The sequence below is a fragment of the Grampus griseus genome (genome assembly GCF_964374135.1).
Source record: "Grampus griseus genome assembly, chromosome: 11".
Classification (NCBI taxonomy): Eukaryota; Metazoa; Chordata; class Mammalia; order Artiodactyla; family Delphinidae; genus Grampus; species Grampus griseus.
The window spans coordinates 94,486,446-94,510,884 of record NC_139005.1 but is presented as its reverse complement, the minus strand read 5'-3'; the positions used below and the strand labels follow the sequence as shown (position 1 = coordinate 94,510,884).

General features: G+C 42.7%; 1 protein-coding gene across 4 annotated transcripts in view; it reads right to left on the bottom strand.

Annotated features, from left to right (window-relative positions):
- TNRC6B (trinucleotide repeat containing adaptor 6B) overlaps positions 1 to 24,439 on the bottom strand; it is a 247,967-nt gene that overhangs the window by 31,200 nt on the left and 192,328 nt on the right. For all 4 annotated transcript variants that reach the window (XM_082665487.1, XM_082665488.1, XM_082665489.1 and 1 more), the window contains 7 exons: positions 20,327 to 22,675; positions 18,545 to 18,703; positions 15,462 to 15,637; positions 13,120 to 13,194; positions 11,373 to 11,418; positions 9,604 to 9,752; positions 3,843 to 3,968 (listed from right to left, as the gene is read on the bottom strand). In XM_082665487.1, coding sequence (XP_082521613.1) covers positions 3,843 to 3,968; positions 9,604 to 9,752; positions 11,373 to 11,418; positions 13,120 to 13,194; positions 15,462 to 15,637; positions 18,545 to 18,703; positions 20,327 to 22,675 — 3,080 coding nt within the window. The remainder of the gene's footprint in view (positions 1 to 3,842; positions 3,969 to 9,603; positions 9,753 to 11,372; positions 11,419 to 13,119; positions 13,195 to 15,461; positions 15,638 to 18,544; positions 18,704 to 20,326; positions 22,676 to 24,439) is intronic.

Genomic DNA, 24,439 nt, shown 5'->3' with positions numbered 1-24,439 from the left:
TGGGAGGGTAGTTTTGGGAAGAATTTTTTTCTGGGACTTCCCTGGTGGTCCAGCGATTAAGACTCCGTGCTCCCAATGCAGGGGGTCTGGGTTCAATCCCTGGTGGGGGAGATAGATCCTGCATGCATGCCGCAACTAAAAGCTCACATATGCAACAAAGATCCCGCATGCTGCAACTAAAGACCCGGCACAGCCAAATAAAAATAAATAAATAAATATTTTTAAAAGAAAGAATTTTTATGTTAACCATGTTGTGCTAAATAAACACATTTCAAAAATGTAGGAGAACGCAAGTACTTTTCCTTTCCAAGTAGAGCAGATACTTTGGTCATAAAGAGATTTGGAGACCCTAAGTCTCTCAGACTAAGTTCACTGTGCTTTCCTAACAATTCCACTTTCTAGATCATTCTGAAATGCATCCTCCTGTGACTTGACATATACTTACTGAACTTAAAATACATGCCCTGCACAGTTGTCGATGTTCAGGATGCAGCAACCCAGAGCAGCCACAGATCCTGCCGCTGTGAAGCTTATTACCCTCCTGGGGGTGAGTAACGGTGGTGGTGGTGTACTATACACAGCCTGGGACAGCCTCCCTGATAAGGTGGGACTGAAGCAGAGCTCTGAAGGAAATAAAGACGGAGCCATGTGCCAATCTGGGAGAAGAGCATTCTGGGAGTATGTTCCGTGCACTGGGGCCAGCTGGCTGGAGAGGTCTGGACGAACAGGAGAGCGGCAAGTGTGGGGGGCAGGGAGGTCACCAAGAGCCCCAAAGACCACAGTGAAGAGCTGGCTTTGTATTCTCAGTGAGAGAGGGAGCCAGGAGAGGGGTCCCGGTAAAGCAGTAACATGATTTACCTTGACTTTCTGTGTTGACAGAAATGTCCCACATTTGCACTGTCCATACGGTAGGCGCTAATCTGGTGTGGTTATTTAAATTCATTGAAACCAAAATTCAGTTCTTCCATTCCACAAGTCACATTTCAAGTGCTCATGCGGCTAATGGCTACACTGGACAGTGCGGTCTTAGAGGATCGGTGTGAACTCGGGGCAGAAAACAAGACTCGAGGGAGCAAGTATGGGATGAAGCGGGGGGACCAGTCAGGAGACCATGGTCACAGTAGGAAATGGTCGGACGCTGGATGAAGTTTTGAAGGGAGGATTTGTTGCTGGATTGGTTGTGCGCTGTGAGAACTCACAACCAGCTCTGGCCTGAGCACCTGCAGGATGAGACTGCCAGGTGCCTAGAGGAAGAGGATGTTTTGAGGGGAGAGTGGGATGAAACAGGAAGTTCTGTTTTGGGCGTGTTCACTTCAGATGCCTATAAGGCATCCTACTAAAGATGGCCAGAAGTCTTTGGGGTTCAGAAGAGAGATCTGGGGTGAAGTCACAGTTTTGGAACTGTCAGTATTTTAAAGTCATTCCACTGGGTGAGATCACCTAAAAGTGGATGTAGGTGGTGAGAAGAGGTTCAGATATTGAGACTGGGGTACTCTGATGTTTAAACACTGGGGAAGTGAGGAAGAACTTGTAAAGCAGAAAGACAAGAAAAGGCAGGTGGAGAACCAATATAGAAGGTGTCTGAAAGCCAAATGAAGTATTTCAAAAAGGAGGGAGTGATCCACTGTGTCAAATGCTGATACATGAGTAAAAACTGGGGAACAGATCACTGTATTCCACAACACAAAGATCACCAGTGACCTTCACAAGGAGGTCTTAATTCCCACTGCCACTATCTTTTTTTAATTTCATTCTGTGTTTCATTCATTCATTCATTTATTTGCGACAGGTCTTAGTTGTGGCTTGTGGGCTCCGTAGTTGTGGCATGCGAACTCTTAGTTGCAGTATGCATGTGGGATCTAGTTCCCTGACCAGGGATCGAACCCGGGCCCCCTGCATTGGAAGTATGGAGTCTTAACCACTGAGCCACCAGGGAAGTCCCCCTGACTGCTACTATCTTATCTGGACTCCTGCACTAGCTTCATAACTGATCTCCTTTGCTCTAGTGATTCTGTCATTCAAACATGTCGTCTATATCATGGTGTTATTTTTCCAAAACTTAAATTTTCCTATACTGCCACTCAGTTGAGAAATCTTGCCTAACACTATATTATCTTTAGCAGGAGCAGCCAGACTCTAGGGAGCATGTAAAAATCCCCTGGGGGTGGTGAGGCCCCAACACCCAAGACTCTGTGTCTCAGTAGATTGAGGAAGACCCAGAAACTGTGTTTTTAAGTAGCGGCCAAGATAATGTTACAAACCATGGTGACCAAAGGACAAAGTCCAAACTACTTAGCAAGGCAAACAAAACCGTTCCAAATTTGGCCCCAAACTTCCTGACTATCTTCTTCCTATTCCATTCTAGACAGCATACCTACACTTCCACAAGCTCAAACTAACTACTCACACTAACCGCATTTCCCCAAACGTGCCGTGTCCTTCCAGATATTACTGCCCCCTGCACAAGCTGCTCCTGCCTCCTGGAAGGCACCTTTCATCTGGCTGTGCCCAGCGAACTCTGACTCGTTCTTCAAGACCCAGCTTAAATGCCACTGCTAGTGTGAGGTCCCACCCTGCTCCCCAAACTCTGTTAAGCTTTTCCATGCAGCACGCTATCTACCGACTACTCTGCCATCACCGCCACAACTCCAGGAGGCAGCGATGGGGGAGGCAGTGTTTTCTTCAACCATGCACTGCCAACACACAACCTGAAACACTGCAGACGTTCGATAACCATGGACGGCTGTTGGTCTGATGGCAAGGCATGTTGGCAAGTGCTCCAAAAGGCAAGACACTGCCACTGTAAAGGGCTGGGGAAGTCAGGAACAGCTCTGTCTACCTGGGACTTGAAGGATGAGTGGAACTCAAGAGAAAGGGAAGGGGAAGAAGAGAGACCTAAGAGGACTCCAGACAGGACCGTGAAGATGGGGGCAGGGGCACGATCAACATTCCTTCCTCTACCAAGATGGACAGACTCAACGTCCAAAGCAGGATTTGAAATCTATAGATTATGGTTTCAAATAAACATTTTAAGCTTCTGTCTTACAAGATGTATCAAAAAACAAACAACAAAACCTGACCCTTCACAACCTGTTGGCTGGATCTAATAAGTATCCCACCCCCTCTTATACGATGGGACAGACTCAAAGCTCTTGATCTTGATTCACACACTGAATCTTTACTTGGGCTTATCAGCTTTTACTTTGCTCCTCAGACCTGTTTCCCACAAACGTGTATGAGAGGCAGTATGTGGTAGACTGGCACAAATCTCTCACCTATACCCCTGAACAACTCGTCCCATCTCCTGCTAATAGAGGGTCCTAAAGGGTTTCCATGGTACCCAAAAGACCGTGTCCTACACAAAGTTGCTCTGTGAATAAGTCTCTGCCGCTTCATTAGTTCTTGAACGCCCCCTAGAACACCCAGTCAGTGTTTTAGTATGTATCTCCTCAAAACTTTTCAGAATAACCCAGAACCTGGCAATTACCCTGTGAAGCCTTGAGGGCAACCAACTTCTGAATGTTGACGCATCGGAATTTACACAGTAGTTTTAATTATACAGTTTAAAAATCAATATAGCATTGGGAAAATATACAGGAGATCTAAAAGGAATATAATCATAATGCTTTTCATGTAAAAACATCTACTTTGTATGCACGATACAATAAAAAAAACAAACGAGATTTGCCATCTTGTTCTAAAAATCTTGATCCCTGGCATCTGGATTTTTCCCATTTTAGATGGGTAACTGTTATTCCTTTTACGCCCACAAAACCAGTCAGTTGACAACTAGTAACCACCTGGACTTTTACTTATGAATTGTGGATCCATGAACGGCTTACCTGGGGGGAAATGAACTGGGGAGGCACTTGCGCCCGGAGATTAGGAGAAGAATTCAGCGGCTGCACGGGGGTGTGCACGCCTCTCGATTGTGCTGTGCTATTTCCAAACAAACCATGATTGCCACCCTGTCAACGGAACAGCGACGGTGAGGCTTTTTGTTAACAAAAGAAAACACAAATAAGAAACAGTTCAGGTTTTCTCTCCCTCAGAAGAATCATATCCCGTGTTCCGTGGAATCACAGAATTTTACAACTGAAAAAAGTTCCTGATCTCAGAATGCTCAGAAAAGTATTCAAATCCAATCACGGGCATATCATCACCACCCCTGCAGTCTGATGCATTCTATAAACCAAAAGCATTAAACTTAGTCAAATGTTAGAAAAAACACTACTTTGTTGTTGCTGTTATTGAAAGGTACAGGCAGTATAACATTTATTTAACTACTTTCTTTTTTAAGATTGGGTTTACCGAATTTATTCTCAAACTATATAACCTGAGACGCACCTTAAAAAGCAACTGAGTAAAAATGCAGGCTTGTGAATAATATCAGTTGTAAAACAATACTATGATATGACTTCTCTGAATTGGTTGATTCAATCATAAAATCAGTGCCACCCAACTGTGAGCCTAGCTCCCTGAGGACCCTACTCCAGATCCGAGCACCCTTCCCTGTCCTGGGTCTGCTTGGTCCCTTCTTTACTAGACGAGGAAATGTGAATCAACCACGGAGTGAGATAAAAAAGGAAGAAAGGGAAAAAGTGAAAAATCATTCCAGGGCTACCAAAACAAAACATTACTCACCTGTAACTTCTCATTCAAATGTATGACTATCAGTCTAGTCAAAAAACAAGCTTAGCTCCCTGATTTCTGGATGATCAACTCATTGAAGCAGTTCTAGACTGCTCCAGCCAAAGAGCTATAAAAAGCTGGGCTGTATATGATGGCCTTTCCTTTCTGACTTGTTTCTAGCAGAGAAGCAAAGAGATCATATTCGATACTTGACGCTGCCCGACGTAGTTTTCTATACCATCTTCACTTGGCCTCTTCAAGGCCCAGCTCAGAGGTCAAACTCATCAACAAAGTCTTCTCCCAAACATTCCTCATTGCACATTCAGATTCACTGAGCCCACCTCTACATTCTCAAAACACTTGAAAACTCTTTGATAGGATCCATCATCAAATCATATTACAGTTATCTTCCATCCTGTACTTCCACCACCAGCTTAATATTTCCCTCTTTGTACTCCCAGAAACTCAATCAAGCCCTGGTCTGTAGGATGAGCACATCATTTGCAAACATCCATGACCCACCAATTTCATACACTTGAAAACAAACGTCCCACTGAACACCGTCAGTGAAGACAGCTACACCACTGCTTACACCAAGTCTGTGAGCTCTGAGCTGAGGTCATCACCATCATCTTATCCCTGGAATCGTGGGGATTAAGGCAATTTTAAAGAAGAATTTTGTCCTTAAGTTCTAGAGCACCAAAGATATTTTGATGGCTTAATGATTCAAAATAGATTAAGGGACTGCTTCAGGGGAATTAATGAACTTAAAAGTATTGAAAATAAAAATGATTATGAATATAAAGTAGAAATGGCAATTAAAATCTGTGTACATCTCATAAAAGAAAATCAAAGATCCACCATGAATTTTAAATCTCCCAGAGGACTGTTTAAACATGAAAAGACCTTTAGTTCTAGAAACTCTAATGTCTCTGCCTCTCCTGTCTTACTAATCAAACTTGTCATTCTGAGGTGAAATGGCTCAGTTCTAACTTTTCTGAGATCCTGGTAGTCTGGAGCTTAGCTACTAATTCTTCCCAGGAAAATAGGAAACATTTATTTTGCTAAGACTATTCCACTGAGATCATTCTCACACTTTACTATCAAAGTAATGACCTTGTTATTAGATGTTAATTATTCATGGATGGCTCCTGGATGCTGGGGTTTCTGACAGCTAAAGTCCTTGCCAAGAACCTATGTTTTGTAGGGCTCCAAACTGCTCTGTATGGGTCGTTTTAAATTTCAACCTCTCTTTCTGGTAAGAGGTATTACAAAGAATTTACCTTTTTTGGTTTTTGTAAAATCAAGCCCTACTTTCCTATTCCTAGGAGAAAGAGTCCATCCCACTCCCAACAAAGGTTTTAGGTTTTCATTATCAAGTGTCTCTAAAGCCATACCAAACACTTGGATATATCTGATACAGATAATAACAAAGATAAGTCAACATAAGTTTATCAAAAAATACCTTTTTTAAAAAAATAAAACCCTCTTTAGATCATTTTTATTCATTATTTACTGTTAAATCTTGCTATTTTATTTTTTGGCTGTGGCATGTGCCTGGTGAGATCTCAGTTCCCCGACCAGGGATGGAACCTGGGCCATGGCAGTGAAAGCCCAGAATTCTAAACACTAGGCCAACCAGGGAATTCCCATCTTCTCTATTTTTTAATATGGAACCTTTGGCATCACAAGTTGGTCATCTTCTTGGCTCAGAAGTAGCTATTTTGCACAGTAACGTATTTAATGGTAATCATACAAATCCAGTCTTTTTTTTTTTTGCAGTACGCGGGCCTCTCACCGTTGTGGCCTCTCCCATTGCGGAGCACAGGCTCCGGACGCGCAGGCTCAGCGGCCATGGCTCACGGGCCCAGCCGCTTCGTGGCATGTGGGATCTTCCCAGACCGCGGCATGAACCCGTGTTCCCTGCATCAGCAGGCGGACTCCCAACCACTGCGCCACCAGGGAAGCCCAATCTAGTCTTTTTTTAAAAAACTATATTTAGAGATTAGGAAAACCAGCATCAAAAGCATATATATATATAAATGGTGGCTTATCTGGCTATTTCTAAAGCTTCACTGTTGTATGTGAGGCTTTAATGATGACCTGAGCCTAATAATTATTGGTGATATTTGCCTCAACTACAATGTTTAACTTAGAAAGGTATATAGATTAAAAACAAGGTTATCAAGCTAACTGAAATCTTCTGTAATTTGGGAAAAACCCTCAAATTTTATTTTGAAATTATGAAGTATGTTAACTCTGCATGAAAATAGTGTGAAAAAACCGTAACCATATTTGGATAGAACATGTATAATCAACTTGGTTCACAATGGACTTTGTAGCAATCCACAGATCAAAAAAATGAAGAGAAATGACCTTTTTTTAGAGTCCAGTGCACAGCTAGTTTGGCTGGTCACTTATACTAAAGTTTATGTACTGTAAGTATCTGATAATCAGGTGATCCTGGGAGAATACTTATGATCACCATTAACCAAGAGTATTAAGACTATCTTATATTTGATATATCTCAACCCAAAAGAGCCCTCTTCCCCACCAAAATGGATATAATTGTTTCTTCTCTGTTTATATAAGTAATACACAGCCATGTCCTCTGTGGAAACATTAGGAAAAAGAGCGAAATATCAAGGAAGAAAACAAAAAACTACCTATAACTCTCAATCCAGAGTTAAGCAATCTAAACACATGGATATAATATAGTCCATTTTTAAAATGTGCTAAGGCAACAATTAGAAAGCATATGAACGATCTATATGCGTCTTGAGGACTATAGCGTAAGAGGTGTTTTATACCATCCTTTCATTTCTATGTGAAAAGTCATCACGTGCAAACAGAATGGACGCAACTAATAATTAAATGTCCTTCTGTGACATTCAGAGATGAAAGCAGAAGGACAAGTAAGTAGTCATGGAGCTAAGGCCAGGAAAGTATCACTGGAGCCACTGTCACAAAGGAATTGTCCCCAAATTCCTGGTTTTCTCCACAAAAACTACAACAGAGCTACTGCAAGGTGACAGACAGAGGCCTGCTCTGTCCACCTGGGCCTGTAAAGGCGAGGCGGCATGATCAGGCCAGCCCTGCCAGTCCTGTTTCTGCTGCACAGCCCTTCCTTGGAGGACTGACAGATCCAACACCAGGAAAGGCGCTGCTCCAGGCTGAATCAAACGCTGGGCAACATCGGTCTTCTTAAAGCTTCATTATCTAACATGTAAGTTACCTTTCTCTGGGTAATATGATACTTAAGGACACTGGATTCTTAAGATGCTGTAACCCTCCAATATTTAATCTTACTAGTGTTGCTGCTGCTTTCTAATTAGCAATTTTATTAGATTGAAAAGACCTCAAAAGTAGTCTTGCCATTCAATCAAACGTTCAAAAATGGCAAATATGATGCTAAATTAGATGATAGAAGGTACCTGTAAGCTTCTTTAACCTTTTCCTAAGCCAGTCATTAGTTAACTATTAAACGTAAACTTATGACCAAAAATGGGAAGACAAAAGAAACATATTTAAAATAAAACCCATGTTGAGAAACATGAAGAGAGATGGGTTCTATGGGCTGAAAGAGCTAAAGCCTATACTTAATATCATTCTGTGCATTCAGTAATCAACAAATTTCCCAAGACAGACAAATGATGCAATAAACTGCAGACCAGGGCCAAGGCGAGGCCACAGCCAAGCAGTTATAAATTTGAGAGGCCTCCTTACTTGTCTAGCAGCGAAGTTTTGGGGGTTGAGCCCTGTGCCGATTGCTCCAAGGCTGACGTTGGGTAGTGTGGAACCAGAGGGAGACAGCTTGTAGCTGGGAGAAGGGGAGAAGGGAGAGCAGGGAGCCTCATCCCCAAGGCACCCATCTTGATTGGAGAAAGGCAAAGTCAGCTGAAAAGTAGTAGTAGTTAGCCAATCACAGTGAGTGTTGGTTAGTGAAGCAACAGAATGCAAGAAGGGAAAAGAGAAACACCAGGAATAAACAAGGTTAGAGTGTATTAGCAGTAAACGAGGATAGAATTTGGATCTGATAATAGTCATGATACTTTGCCCAACAGACACCATCTGTCATCCTCTTTCCTATAGATTCTTATCCTAAGTTAGTTAACACATTCTGTCCATTGCACTAAGATAAAAATTGCCAGACACTTCATTTTCATGCATCTAGTATTGATTGCTCTAACTACGTGGCTGCCGAAACAGAAGCCACGGTAGTCTTCTTGCGGATATGTTGCTGTCTGGATCAGCACTGTGGTGTCAAAAATGTGCCAGATCTAAACACTCTGGTTTTAACTGCCTTCTGAAGACCAGGGACACTGCAAATTGGTATTCTGAATCAAGGAATGACCTCCTCCATTAGAAATGTTAAAAATCCCAACAGATAGGTATAAATGACTTGTTTAAAGCAGGTAGTTGAGAATTTGAAAAGTATACCATCATAACTAAAAACAGATCATTATGGAAATGGAGAAAGAAGACAAAAGAGCTCTCTTAGAAATAGCAAAGGAGAAAGTTTTGGATCATCTCGACAAAGCTAGAAGGCAAGGCCTTAGGAGACACAGACTATTTGCACAAGATCCAAAAATTTATTTTTGTAAATTGCACAACAGCAGAAAAAAGAATTCAGAATAAATTTGCCTCTAGGATTTCTTCTACGTGTTTTGAGTGTGCATTTCCCCCGCTATAAATAGATCACTTCCCCCCTCCAAACTTCATAAATTCCCCAAAACTTAGACCTTGTTCGCAATACTCACATTCTAAAGACAGATGGTTCTAGCTGCTGCCTAATCACCTGCCAACAACAGCTATTTTCATGTCACCATTCAAAAGTAGGTGGCGTTTGTGCTTTGCTCGCTCATTCAGTTCAGTAATTCTATGCTTCCTTCTGGAATTAATTATCAAAAGACAAGTGGGAACCAAAGTGGTTCTCATGAATTATTATCTTAAACCAAGGATTCAACTCACCTTCTCAAAATAAGGCCCACTATCTGTGGTTCCCATGTCTTTGGAATTAGGTGGACGGAACCCAGATCGATCCTTCCGCATGATATCATTAAAATCCCCGAGATTCATTGCTCGCTTGTCCACATCAAATTTTTTATCCGGAAGGCTCCCTGAAAAGTAACACAGAAGGAGTGAGGATGTTAACAGTCGATGTCTCCCTCATGACCAAGAGTGACCTGTCCCACTACGCTCCCTGAGGTGCAGGTGTAAGACCAGAAGAGCTTTTTACTGGTTCAGGCTGCTGGTGGTCCTTCCTGGAACACATATGGATGCCTTAAAAACAAACCAAAACCAAACAATCCCCCCCAAACCCCACAACATATATTAGCTGTAGCCGGTTTTCTATGGAAGACTGAAAGAGAGCCTGAGGGCTAACCTAGTAAAAAAATCTCTAACTAATCTAATTCTTAGACCGGGTATTGATATGTTTGAACATTATCTTGCTCATATATTCAAATGTCCTCAGTGAGAGGATGTGTCTCTTGTTAATATTTTAGCATCTGCTAGACAAACAGCTGGGGTTGTGAAACACGATTATGAGGAATAAAAAGAGCAAAGAGGCATGGTTGTTGCCCTAAAACTTAGAACTTCATGCTGAACGCAGGAGATGGTGTGCCATGTTACTGGTACAATGTAATTTCCCAGGTGCAATGGCTATTCCCACTTTCTTTCACATATCTATAAATTTGCTATGGTACAGTGACATGAAGCTCATTTTTTAGCTGCTCTCATATTTAAGAGGATCGCAGATCAGGGGTTATTTCCCTTATCTCCTAGGATTGTTTCCTTTTCTTCCCGGTTTGATTCTTCTTAAGTTCCTTCAGGTGAGCAACAGCATCACTGTGAAGGTCCCACAGATGAAGGGCTGATGCTGCATCTGCTCTACTTGCAGAGGAGGGGGTTGGTCAATAATGGGACATCCCAGTGCAGACAGACCTGGCCACCTGAGAGCTGACTCTGGCAGGGCCACAGACATATTTTATTTGGCCACACACAGCATTTTTAAACATCTGGATTAGCTTCCACTATTTAAAAATCAGGATGTCCAGGACAGGAATAAAGATGCAGATGTAGAGAATAGACTTGAGGACAGGGGGAGGGGGAAGGGTAAGCTGGGACGAAGTGAGAGACTGGCATGGACACATATACACTACCAAACGTAAAAGAGACAGCTAGTGGGAAGCGGCCGCATAGCGCAGGGAGATCAGCTCAGTGCTTTGTGACTACCTAGAGGGGTGGGATAGGGAGGGTGGGAGGGAGACGCAAGAGGGTGGAGATATGGGGCTATATGTATATGTACAGCAGATTCACTCCGTTATAACAGCAGAAGCTAACACACCATTGTAAAGCAACTATACTCCAATAAAGACGTTAAAAAAAAAAAATCAGGATGTCAATGCATATCTGAATTTCTGGCCTCTCTTGAAAACACTGGAGGACCTGGCAAAGCTGAGCCTACACTCGTCCACGACAACAAGTGCGAACGGCCGAGCAAAGGCTGACTCCTTTATGTGGAACACACGGTCTCCCCAGCTGCCCAGTGGCCTCCAAGTCTCAAGTTTTTATACGTGGCACAAACTACTCATTTACGTCAAGCACGGTGCCTTCCCCAGAGCGAGTGTGGAATACGTGTCTAGGAACTGCACCCATTCCAACTCAAAGTGAGCAGGGGATCCCAACAGGGTGTCATGAACAACATATTCCATTCGTATCAGTGGAGGGATACACACCTACAGACAAATCCATTTTGCTACTTGGATTATCTTCAGTTTGACTCTGAAAATAAAGAAGAGTGAAGGAAGATTAAAGGCTTGAATTAAACGTCTGAATCAGAGGAGAAATGGCATTATTCATGTGTGAGCCACACCTTACTTTACTACTAGGACTATACAAGGTCCTTGGAAATGAACCTTAAACTGGAATGAAGACAATAACTTTTTTTTTTGGCTGAGTGGCATGAGGGATCTTAGTTCCCTGACCAGGGATTGAACCCGTGTCCCCTGCAGTGGAAACGCGAAGTCCTAATCACTGGACCGCCCGGGAAGTCCCAAGACAGTAACATTTATATATATATATATATATATATATATATATTTATTTATTTATTTATTTTTGGCTGCACTGCATCTTTGTTGCTGCACGCGGGCTTTCTCTAGTTGTGGCGAGTGGGGGCTACTCTTCATTGCGGAGCACTGGCTCTAGGCACATGGGCTTCAGTAGTTGTGGCTTGTGGGCTCTAGAGCACAGACAGGCTCAGTAGTTGTGGCGCATGGGCTTAGTTGCTCTGCAGCACCCAGACCAGGACTCGAACCTGTGTGCCCTGCGTTGGCAGTGGATCTTAACCACTTCCCTTCCCCCACAGGGAAGTCCCAGTAACATTTCTTTTTTCCTTTTTTTTTTTTTTGCAGTATGCGGGCCTCTCACTGTTGTGGCCTCTCCCGTTGCGGAGCACAGGCTCCGGACACGCAGGCTCAGCGGCCATGGCTCACGGGCCCAGCCACTCCGTGGCATGTGGGATTCTCCCGGACCGGGGCACGAACCCGAGTCCCCTGCATCGTCAGGCGGACTCTCAACCACTGTGCCACCAGGGAAGCCCCCAGTAACATTTTTAATATGACTAATTTTGGGACTTCCCAGGTGGTCCAGTGGTTAAGACTCTGCGCCCCCAATGCAGGGGACCCAGGTTCGATCCCTGGTCAGGGAACTAGAGCCTGCATGCCGCAACTAAAAATTCCGCAAGCCGCAACTAAGACCTGGTGCAGCCAAATAAAGAAATAAATATTAAAAACAAAAATCTGACTAATTTTGATTGCTGTTGGTGTCTATATTCCTAAATTCGATTTTCACATCAAATTAGCTTCAGTAAATCTATGGGCAGAGGAACAGCTAAACAGCTGCTTGGAGAATTAAACCCCTGTGCTCAAGTTCCAGTCGGCTCAGGATCAAATTCCAAGAGCGGCAGCCAAATGATGACAACTTCTTCTTGTGACTTGTCAAGTCATCAGATCTTGAAATGTGCAGCCAAGTCATTTGTCTTTTGGCAACCAGGACAGGGTGTCCCCATAATGTTCCCGAGAGATCAAAAAATTAGAAATTCTACAAGAACTGCCTATATAATTAATCACAAATAGTTTCCCTAGTTATTCTGCAGTTGCTGTCTTTTTAAAAATTATAATATTAAAACTGCTACAGTACTCAGCAAAAATTATATAAATTTTAAGTACTTGGCTTTTTCTTCCCTAACTGCCTAAGGAAAAGGATACAAGGACTAAAAATACAAAAGCTGTACCCTTTAAATACTGGAGTATTTCGTTAAGAAAAAAAGAATAGAGAACAAATACTGCCTAATCCAAATCAGGAATACTGCTTAACCAGTTTCTAAATCTGTACTTTTGTACTATATGTGGCAGTGGTCTTAAAATTTGTACTAAATGTAAAAGTTGGGATACATTACACATATGAAAAAGTAAAACTTACCAGCAATCCCATATTTGAAAACTGTTTGGCAAGGGGATTCATCCATGAATCACTGTTTCCTCCTTTTAGTGAGCACTAGAGAAATGAAATATGTAACCTCAGAATCAAGTAATTTATTTTATTTCAACTTCCTGAGTTGCATAAGTACTGACTAAAAATGCAAAACCAAGAGTTTACCTTTTTGAACCCTAACTATTCCTCTTTAACTATAGTTATTTTAATATGTTATCTGTTAGCCTAAAAAAGTACTACGCTTTAGTTATTACATCTATGTTTTCATTCTTACTTTATTCGTTGCACTGAATTAGAAGTAACTGGAAAAATATATGGTCAGCTAGTGTTTTTACCCTACAAATAGAAGGTCAGTAGCAGGTTTTCTAAAACATAATGTTTGCATGCTAGTATTTTCTCTCTTACTATCTCCTTGTAACCCAAGCCGGTTTGTATTAGGAGTGAAGAAAAGGAGTTTGATGCTAGTGCATGTTATTTGGAAAGGAGCCCATTTAAACTAGTCATTATTCTCTGTGTGGATACAATGAGGAACTCATCCACGCAGCACTTTCATCTGCTTGTTTTCATAGTGGAAAGATGTGGCTCCCCAATGGGAAAGAAGCCTAGCAGAAGACGCCATCATCAAGCTCACCGCATAGCCGTTACTATGAGGGCAGTTAGTTTTCAGTGCAAAGGTGGCGGATGTAGGCTTCTGCTTGTTTCTTAATGGGACAAACTAGTTTCTGCACTGAACAAGGCACCAGTCATCAGTCCCACTTTTATTTCTACGTAGAAGGTGAGTGGAACTGTGGCAGGGACCTTGTGGGGGCAGGTGATGGGGCTTTGTGCACGTGTGCATTCTCCGGGTAAAGATTCTATTTGTGTTCTGATGGTATTGGTCAGATCAATTTTATTATTCTTGCAAGTGTTAAGGTACTTAGTTTGAAGGTCAAAAAAACCCTCAGTGGAAGGAGGAGAGAAGTGGTAGTTACTTTGTGGACAGATGTTAGTGATGACAGCACAACAATGTGAATGTACTTAATGCGACTGATCCATACACTTAAAATTGGTTAAGATGGTAAATTTTATGTCAGCTGCATTTGATCACACACACAAAGAGGCCCTCAGTATGAAAGGTCAGAATCATCAGTCATGGAGCAGAAATATTTAATTCCCAATTAACTTCATTAAATCTTGGTGGTTCCCTGAGTGGGCTAGTACCTTTCACTCAGTTGCTTCCTCAACAGTCTCCTGAACTATCTTGTAATTTGGTCTTATTGTTAATTTGTAAATAACAAAAAGAAAGCCACAGCAGACTAGACAACATGAATGTACTAAAAATGCTGGCAAGTTTACTGAATAATTTCTTTTGTGACTGGAGTAATAAAAGTCCTTTAAGAGGGAAAACTGTAAATGACTGCTTAAACAAAACGTCTCTAACAGAAACAACCTGTATTCTCAGGCCTAAAAGAGAGTAATCCTATTCAGAACAAAATCCCACAGGCAAAGGGGATGAAGGTAGAGCCCCTGGCCACTGAAGACCTTCTAACATGGCACCCGGTATTTGAAAACCAGGATTTTTAGTTGTGAAGCGTTTCTTAGGGCAGCAAGGCTCCCATCCTCAAATTAAATACATGGCTGCCCACTTCCTATGTCCCTCAATGTATCTGTGGAATGAGAGGCTGGAATGAAAAAAGAGGGCTTCTACTGAGAGTCGTTCAGGTTCTAGATTGAAAACCAAAGTCCTCATCAAATTATGCAAATCAAAGGAGAAACTAAGTTGTTCTAAGATACAGAAAGTAACAAGTGTAGAACACAACTGGTACAGGATGTAGATAAGTCATCTAGTTGCTAACGCAGGGTTATGCACTGGCACCTCATTTTGTTGAGAAAAGGGTCCTGGGCCTTGGAGTTTCCCAAACGAGATAAAAGTGAGTTGCGATGATTGCTGTTGGAGAAACCATATTACTGTGGTTTCTCTTTTACACATTCCTGGGGATTTACTCTAAGGACTGACTTGGCTTTAGAACGCAAAAGCGTAAAACATTTATAAGGTGTGCCGTGACAGCTTCCAAAGAATTATTCTAACATGGAAGCCAAAGTGAGGAAAATTTCGTTTCTTTGAAAATTCCATCTTACCCACAGCAAGAGTTTTGTCACTGGAGATTTCAAGGTCATGGGGAAGGAAGATGAGGGGTAAAGAGGAAGTAGTTACTTGTTCTGAAGAAAATACCTCCCCTCTCACTGAGGACCTCAGGGACCCTAGCTGCCTGGCTTCGTCCATGAAAACATTCTCAGTTCTGCCCTCTAAGAAAGAATAAGCAAGCCCAGACATCTCTAAAGCGGGCTACCTTCATCTGTTTCTTTCCTCCTTGGCCCCAGCTTGCCGAACTGTGGGAGGAAGCACTTCCCTGAGAGCCGGCGGTGTTCCAGACTCCTCCATCCTCCTCCTCTTCCCAGCTGGGATGGCGGGTTCCTGTCACGGGCCCGTCACTCTCCCCCCAGCCGTCTTGCATAGATTTGGAATCTTTAAGAGAAGAATGAACCAACTGTACGCTATATATAACAATATATAGGTATATATAACAATAAGCTATATATAATGATAACCGCAACAACCACTCCCCGTAAATGCAACATTTTAGTGTATTTGTAATTGTGTCTAGTCTACCTGTACGGCAAGGCAAACATCATTCGAACTTTTCAGAGCAGAAATGGAAATCCAAAAAGGGTCAACGATACAGAGTAAGTCAATAAACCACAAATCAAGATTTCCTGGCCTCTGGTTCAATGATTTTTTCCCCCTTTATACAAAGTTGACAGAAATCCCCCAATTGAAAAGAAGCTGTCGTTACTTATAAGAAATTTCACATCTCAATTTAGAGAAATCTGTTCCTCTTAATGAGGATGTTTTACTGCATTCTTTAGTTTTACCCTCCTAAAAGTATGTGGTGAACTTTATAATGGACTTTACAAATATGAGGTATGGTAAAGAACAACTGTCTACCTTGCTTGGGGTGAAGAAAAGAACATGCAAAATGGATGAAAAAAGAAAACTGTATTAGATTTTGAGTATCAAAATTATGGTGAAAGAAGAGAAATTCACATATAGCCATGAAAATTTGAAAGTTACTGGATTTACTTACACACTTGAAATGGATTAGGTACTAAAAAGATCCTAGGCAAAGACAATGTATAAGCAATGGCTTTTAAAAGACAGACAGAGGAAATGTGGTAGACAGGGAACAAGGAAAACAGAACAAAGACAGAGGGAAATCAGGGCTCTAATATTCGACGAAATAGGACGTCATCAGTATCCAGGGTCAAATTTCACCAACATCCCCCTTTAAACAAAGATCTTTAATTTGGAGATTGGGATAATCCTTAATCTCCTTCTGAAAATGTATGGAACTGATGGATACACTTTGTGGTAATGATACTCTATACAATGATGGAAGAAGGGAAATACACTATCCTGCCTAGAAGCTCCATCCACACCTTCAATTTACCGAATGACAGGACCTTTATGAAGGGGTAGTTATTTGATTTAGATAGCTTCATGTGAAGTCTAGAGCCAGAAAGGTGTCTCTTCCAGGCCTTTCCTTGAATGACTGCTGCCATGCCCTAGGACCAGGCCTATGATGCCACGCAGGCACCCATCAAGTACACAGGGTGCAAGGCAGTTGATTTCCTCAGACTGTGGCATCATCTCCCAGCAACGCCATGGGGAACCTGATGGAACCTCCATGGGGTTCACTGAGCCCCCGTTGCAGGGGCTCTGTGACTGGGCAGCAAGAGGCAGGGCTTGGGGGCTATCCCCTCTGCTGCTGGAAATGCCATTGATAACCAGGACCATTTCTTCTGCATAGGAGGTTATCCACTATTATTGTAAACACAGGCTTTATACATCCTGACAAGCAACAGGAATTAAAGACCCAACATAAGTGACATACTGACCCCTTCAAAGAAGGACGACATCCACGTAACCCTTCTTCTAGAGAAAGGAGCTGAACTTTTAACAAATGACTTCTTGGAGAAAGATTAGAAAGCTCCGATTTTTAGTCACAGAGCCCACACCAGATATAAGGTATCTGCAGTCTAGACAAGATCACAGGTTAACTATCAGCATCAATTTGGTAGGCTGTGATGATCTAGCCCCTTCCTCTATTACACACTGAAATTACCCAGAGAAGGAGTAAATATAACTACAGCTTTAACTGCAGATATAGATGATCCTGAAGAGTAGAAGACTTTTTAAAATCTGGAGAAAAGTGAGTCTTTTGTGATGGACAAAAGATGATCCTGAAGTTGGGAAAGACACATAAAAATCCTGAAAGCACTGCTGAAGTACCTCCTTGTGCCAAGGGTCTGCTTAATGCCTTCCAACAGCATTTTGGATCTAGTCCAAGTCTACAGGATGGTATTTCCCATGATGATACAACCAATTTTGCAATGAAAATCAAGACGAAATCAAATTCTTTATAAAGCTATTTCTATGAAGTGAAGGAGATTCGTAATTTTTAAAATGCAGTCAAGTTACATAGGAACAAGAGTGAGTTTCTAGAATACAGACAGCTAAGATGATATTCCTTCCTGTGGCATGGTGAGAATCATACATACCATAAAATAAACTTGACAGCAGAATTTTTTTATTCTTGTTCAAATTTTGAGTATTCAGTCTGACCACATTTTTTAATCAAAAGACAATTCCTTAAGTCTGCAATATGGTAGAAAAGGGATGTTGGAATACTCTTTAAGAAAACTATAAACAAGTGAAAACAGATACTCGAAACTGAATTTTTCAATTGAGCACCACCCAGTGGGGCGTCCCGCAGCACCCACTTACAAAGTTTGCAAATTACTCTGACTGCACATTGCCAGCTGGATCTCGTATAGCTCAGATTCTCAATGATCGTGAATAAATGTGACGTGCTTTGTGTACAAATTCAAATGAAGAAATCTTTGTTGGGTTCAAGAAACCTTAAATGTGCTTACGTGGGTGGACGTATGAGAAGAGAGACAAAGGGGAAAGGAAGGAACGGAAGGATGAAGTCACTGGGCAGCAGAGACCTTGTTCCACGTTAAAAGCCAGGAGTTTAAAAAAAAATTATACCAACGTGAGAGCAGAGACGCAAAATAGATCTAATGAGCAATATTTAAGTTACTGAGCAAAAAAAAAGCACCACATGAAAATTTCAGTTCTGGCCAGACACTACACCTAAGTTAAAACGAAATCAACAAAACTAACATGACTTTTAGTTCACTGTAAGCATTTTTACTTATGCCAAGTCCCCAGCATTTGCTGCTAACCATTTATTAAAGGTTCAAGGTCCTGAATCTCACTGAAACAACAGTTTAACAACAGCCCTCACCAAAATGTGTGACCCCCAAAGTTATAATAGAGACTCCCTCAAAAATAATGCCGTATACTTACTAGGTTTCATGGCATTTGGAGCACTGGAGGGTGTGGTCCCCCAGCCTGTGGTCGATGCTCCTGTGTCATCCATTTCACCCCACCCAGGACTGCTTTCATTTGGCTCACCCCAAGCTGAAGTACCATTATCTGGAGCAGGTGGTGTGCTTTTGCTCCAGACTGTAAAGAAAGGACATGTATCTCTAAGAATGATTTGTTCAATGAACACCATAGTATCCACTGGGGGTGAAGGTAGGAGGAACAGGCACTCCTGAATTCTGTTGGTGGAAATAGAAATAGGTACCACCTTCATGGAGGGCACTTGGCATTGTCACTTTAACTTTTTGCCCAGTAATTCCACTGCCAGGAAATTATACCACAGATATACTTGTAAAGGTAGATGAAATTACATGTACAACAATGCCCACTGTCAGATAACATTTGGAAGCAACCTAAATATCTACCAAAAAGGGACCAGTGAGACCAATCGTGAGTTGCCCATCAAATGAATACTATACACGAAGCAATTAAAAGACAGAAATGTACATGCTAACGTGGAAAGTTTTTAAGAATAATGAAAAAAGCAAGGTGAAGAACAGTGTATATAGTACAATCCCTTCCGTGTAAAAATTTTAAAGGATAGATATATTTTGCTATAGGTATGAACGAAATTTTTGAATGGCACACAAAATTCTAAGACCTGCAGGGAGAGACCCTGGGGCTAAGATTCTTTTACTTATTACCTTTTGCTTTTCTGTACAGTTTGAAGGTTTTTTCCTATATGAATAAAAATTTTTACATGTTCTAGGTAGGGAACTAATGAGCAATCTTCATTTCCTTCCTCATTCTTTTCAATATTTCAAGAGAAGAACTAATTAAAAGTAATCATTTTCTAAGTGTCCATAACTGGATTCACTGAATACTAAGCTTACTCTGGAAAGTGGAAAATTAAATATTATGACTAATTTTAACTAAAAAAAACAAACACTTGAATGGTGCATCCTCTTAATTTGTTGAACTATATGAGGACATTCAAGTTGACAATGCCAAACTAAGAATGATTACCAGCACTACTTTTTTTTTTTTTAAAGAGTTCAAAATCCCACGCTCCTCCCACCCCCGCCCCACCTTTTTAAAAATTTTCACCAGCACTATTTTTAATTTACCAGGTATGATGTTTCCTACTCAAATAAAGAGGGAAGAAAGTTTAATTCTGGACAACTGATTATCATGAGATAATGATCTCCACACAAAGAAGTACTCCACTTCCAGAGGTTAACTGTTAAAAATCACCTGGAAAGCGATGGAAACCTTCCAGATCCCAGCTTTGCTACAGCATTTTCTGATGGCCTCTGCAAGAACAACACAGACTACTTCCCGTCGCCGGGGCAAGAGAAACACAGAGGATGTGTCCACAGGCAGAACCAGAATGGAAGTCAGGTCTATTTCTGCTCCTATTTTAATTCTTTATTTTTAAATCTAGAGCACAGTTTGTTTAGCAAGATATAAATCTTTTGGATTCTGCAGACCAATACAATTACCAAAACGAAAAAAAAAACTGGAGAGACTAACCCAGGAATGCCTACTTTTTCCTTTTGCCAAGAAAGAACATTAAAATGTACTACCAGCATCTGTTATCACTACCATTTTATAAAAAGAGAGTCTCTGTTAACAACAGCCTAGAGTTAACGTAGGAAAGGTTCCCAGAACAAAGCTTAGTTAAATAAATGCATCTTAATAAAAATGCCTTGGTTTAGGATTTCTTTTCTTCACCCAAACCTGTGAGAAAAAGCCATCGCCTACCTGATGCTGATTTAGCAGTCATCGGGGTAGGCAGGTTTGGTTCTCGAGGTGCTGGGCCCCCTTGGGAATTCTTATCCCACAGATTCACATTCTTGTAGTTGTAACTGTTAGGGTCTCCCCACGCCGAAGTGCCATCATCAATGTCCATCTTCCGACTAATCGACTGTGGGGACGGCTCTTCCCAACCACTGGGTTCCTCATCCTTCGGGTTCACTGGCTGCGGCCCGCTGCTCCAGTTGGAACTGGAAGGTCGTCCATTGCCTGGAGGTGGTGGGGCTGGGCCTCCCCATGAACCAGAAGTCTCTGGTTGTGGTGGCGGTGGCTGCTGTGCCTGCTGCTGCTGTTGGTGCTGTTTGTTCCAGGAACTGGGTTGTCTGCCTGTCTCTGTCCAGGCTGTAGATCTTTTGCAATCTTCCCACCCGCCTTTTGAAGCTAGGCTTGCATTCCCACCGTTCCCCCAAGTTCCGATTTCATTCTGCCCTCCTTCACCCCACCCAGACACAGGTTTACTGGCAGAACTTTCCCAATTGCTAGTTTTCGCCTGATCGACCTCCTCTCCCCAACCATTCTTTCCAGAAGTCCATCCTTGATTGGGCTGGCGTCCACCTCCCCACCCCTGCTCCTTGTTGGAATTCTCATTCCAAGAGGAAGATGTCTTTTCATCTGGTCGTCCTCCTCCCCAACTGGAAGAGTTGTTGTTCTTATAGTCATTCCAGCCTCCTGTGTTCTTGGGGTCTTTCCATTCTGTAGAGGCTGAGAGCTCCCCCCATCCAGACTTCATTTGATTGCTTTGGCTGGGTGCATCTCCCCAGCCCCCTGAGTTCTTGGTCTGTGTGGCAGCGCTCTCCCACCCCTCAGTTCCTTTGTCAGATTTCCCCTCGGGCCTTGGCACCTCTTCAATATCCCACACTGTGTCCTGCTTAATTTGAGTTTGGCCCCAGCCAGTGTTTGAGAGCACCCTGGGGTCCAAATCAGTTCGGCTCAAAAGAGTCTGCAAGACAGCCTGACAATCAGGATGTGTGGGCCTGTACGACCGACGGCCAGAATTATGACTGTCACTACTTCCTGCTTTGTGGTTGCTTCCAGTGCTTTGACCTCCAACTTCACTTCCCGTGGAGCTGGAAGATCTTCCCCAACAGGGAGCCTGGGCATTGCCTTGGTTTTCAGGGAGGGGGTGGCCCTTTTGATTGTCCCATGCTCCAGTGCTAGAATTTGGTTGGTTTGGACCACTCCATTCTCCAATTTTCAACTCATCAGACCCAGTCGGCTGTTTCCATTCTCCCTGAGAGACCCCAGATGTCATTTTGTTCCCTTCACCCCATTTGTTGTCATTAGAGTCCTGAGGGCCAAAGTTCCAGGACCCACCCGTAGACCTGTTATTGTTGTCCCAAGAGTCATTTTTTGACCCGGTTGATTTCTGAACAGGAGCTCCTTTCCAGGAGTCCTCTCTATCCTTTCCATTGTTCCCATTGTTTCCAGAATTGCTCTGTCCAGAGGCTGTGTCAGTTCCAGAAGGCCCCCTAGCTGCACTCCAAGATCCAACACTCCCAGTCTTTCGATCTCCAGTGCTTTGTGAAGGGGCATCAGTGCTCCTGGAGGCGTTCCCCAAGCCCATTCCGAAGGGCATTCCCTTATTCTCCATGGGGTTTGGTGAACTTAAGTTCAAGGAGTTAGTGTTTCCATTTTTTGGTCCATCAGTGTTATGAATTTGAGCCTGTTCTCTGCCAGAGACAACAAAATTAACACCCGCATTTTCCATCTTTGACTGCTGTTCCCTGGATGCCTGACCTACTGTGCTAACCTGTGCACTGGAATTACTAGTATCCGTTTCCAATGCCCCTTTCCTAGAATTTCCTTCTTGGACCAGCGCTGGCCAGGCAGATGGGTTGCTATTTGGGTTAAAGTTGCTGAAGCCAGAGCCAGGTCCAATTCTATCCTGACCGCTCACACTCCTCCAATTCCCTAGTCCATTGTTGCTTTCTGTAGTAGAGTTGGAAGATTGAACAGATTTAGCCTTAGGGTCAGATTTCCAGACCCCAAGATTACATTCGTTCCCAGAACTTGCAGACTGGCACTGGCTCCCTTTTCCTTTGTTACTAGTGGTGCTTCCTGGCAGAGTGCTCTTCTCAGAGCCAGGGTTCGAGGCACTGTTGTTATCGGTGGTGTTTTCGGAAGAAGACTCAGTGTCTTTGCTGGCAATGCAAGGCCACTCTTCCATGTCAGACCCGTCTACAATCACCTTGTCCCAGATGTGAATAGGGTTGGGGGAGGCGCCGTTGTTGGAGGAGGCTCCCGGGCCCCAAGTGGGATTTGCATAATGTGAAGCAGCAGCACCTCCAAGGGCTGACTCTGAGAAAGAGAGTGTCTCATCAATCACAGCTGCATATGCATGCTCTATTAACACCCCAAGCTCCAAGTGCCCCAGAGGAGAGTTCACCATGCTTCCCCACAAACTAGCTCTCTACCCAGCTGCCTGCCTTGGTAAACTGTATCACACCCGTCTTAGTCATCTCTTCTGTTTTGCCTGGTTGGTGTATTTGCTAAATCTCACCCCCTCAGCATCTCTCAAAGATACCCTCTTGCCATTCCTAGTGACAGAGAAGGGCCTTCCTGTATCTTCAGACAAGGCAATAACACCCTGTACTTGCTTTGTATCTCCAATCCATGCTGAACATTCCCGGCTGCAGTGAGTTTTCTAAAGCACACTTTTGATTATATCACTGCTGTATGGAAGGCAGTGGATAGTTTCTTAGTGTACAAGAATAAAGCTAAACTCTCTGGACTGAAGTTTGATCAAGATGCTCCACAACCTGGGACCAACTGACTCTTCTAGTCTCATCTTCCACTACTCTCTCTGACGATGCCCACATTCCACAAATTGCACCTCCTCACCCTGGCACCATTCCACATAGGCACGGCCTGTTTTTTCCTTCTGAATTCACAAACTGAAATTTACCTGTCTTCCTGGGCCGAGTTCAAGTGCCATTTCTTCTATGAAACTTCTTTGAGCTTTTACCACCTGAAAACCACCTTTCCCTGTCTGGAGCCATTTTGCTCAGTGTACTGTGTTCACATCTTCCTTTCCCCACGTTAGTGCCTTTTAGTCAGAGACCTACCTTGCTAATAACGTTTGAATTCCACATGGCGACCAGGGAACTGCTACTCAGTAAGCATCTACTGAATGAGGAATGCCCATCCAGCTAGATGCTAGGGGCAGACAAGCATGAATCAGTTTGTATGCCCAAGGAACTTGATAAAATAGTCTGGCTCAGCACATATTTGATGGAATTTACTATATTTGGTGGGGGGAAAAAATGACCTGTTTTTAGCCCAATAATTTCTAAACTTATTCCTTTCACCAAAGAACTTTAAATCAATATGACATTGAAAAAAAAAACTATTACATAGAGCCATATAAAAATAAGGAAGCAGAGAATCCCAAACTCTTGAGATTAGGGGCCTCCTTGGTTTTAAGAATGTAAACAGGAGACTGACTCACACTGGACCCATGTCGATGTCCACGCCTGGCTAGACTCAGCTGCTGAAGTGCCCGGCACAACCGCTCCCTCACACTTCCCTTTGCAGCTGGTTACAAGGGGACAGGAAGGAAGGGCCAGGAGGCCTTTCCCTGCCTGATTTGGGCCTGGCCTGACAGCTACCACAAGAAGCCTCATATACAGGGCTTATCTCTGTATGAAGCCTGTGTCACCACGAGCTTTCTTTCCATCTTCGCTTGGCACACAAGATGGTAACAGAATTATCTAGGCAATTCTATGTTCAAATCAGAACTAGAATAAAGCGTCCTGTCATTAACAACCACCAGCCCATTGTCCTTGCCTGATGGTCTTCAAGCTCTGAATTTTAATTTAGTCTCAAAAAATATTTTAAGAATACGTGGAAATCTGTTATAAGCTTTTAAAAAAAAGGGGGGGATGGCACCTGGAAGTTCTTTACTGTTAGCTGTTTAGTATTCATCTATTAAAAACACTCAAAACTTCCAGTAGGACCCTTCAGCTAAAGATCCCTTATATCTACATACAGTTTTTAACAAAGCTCAAAATCCAGGGCTCTCTAAAGAAATACTGATTTTAAAAATCTAATAAAAGAATGGTA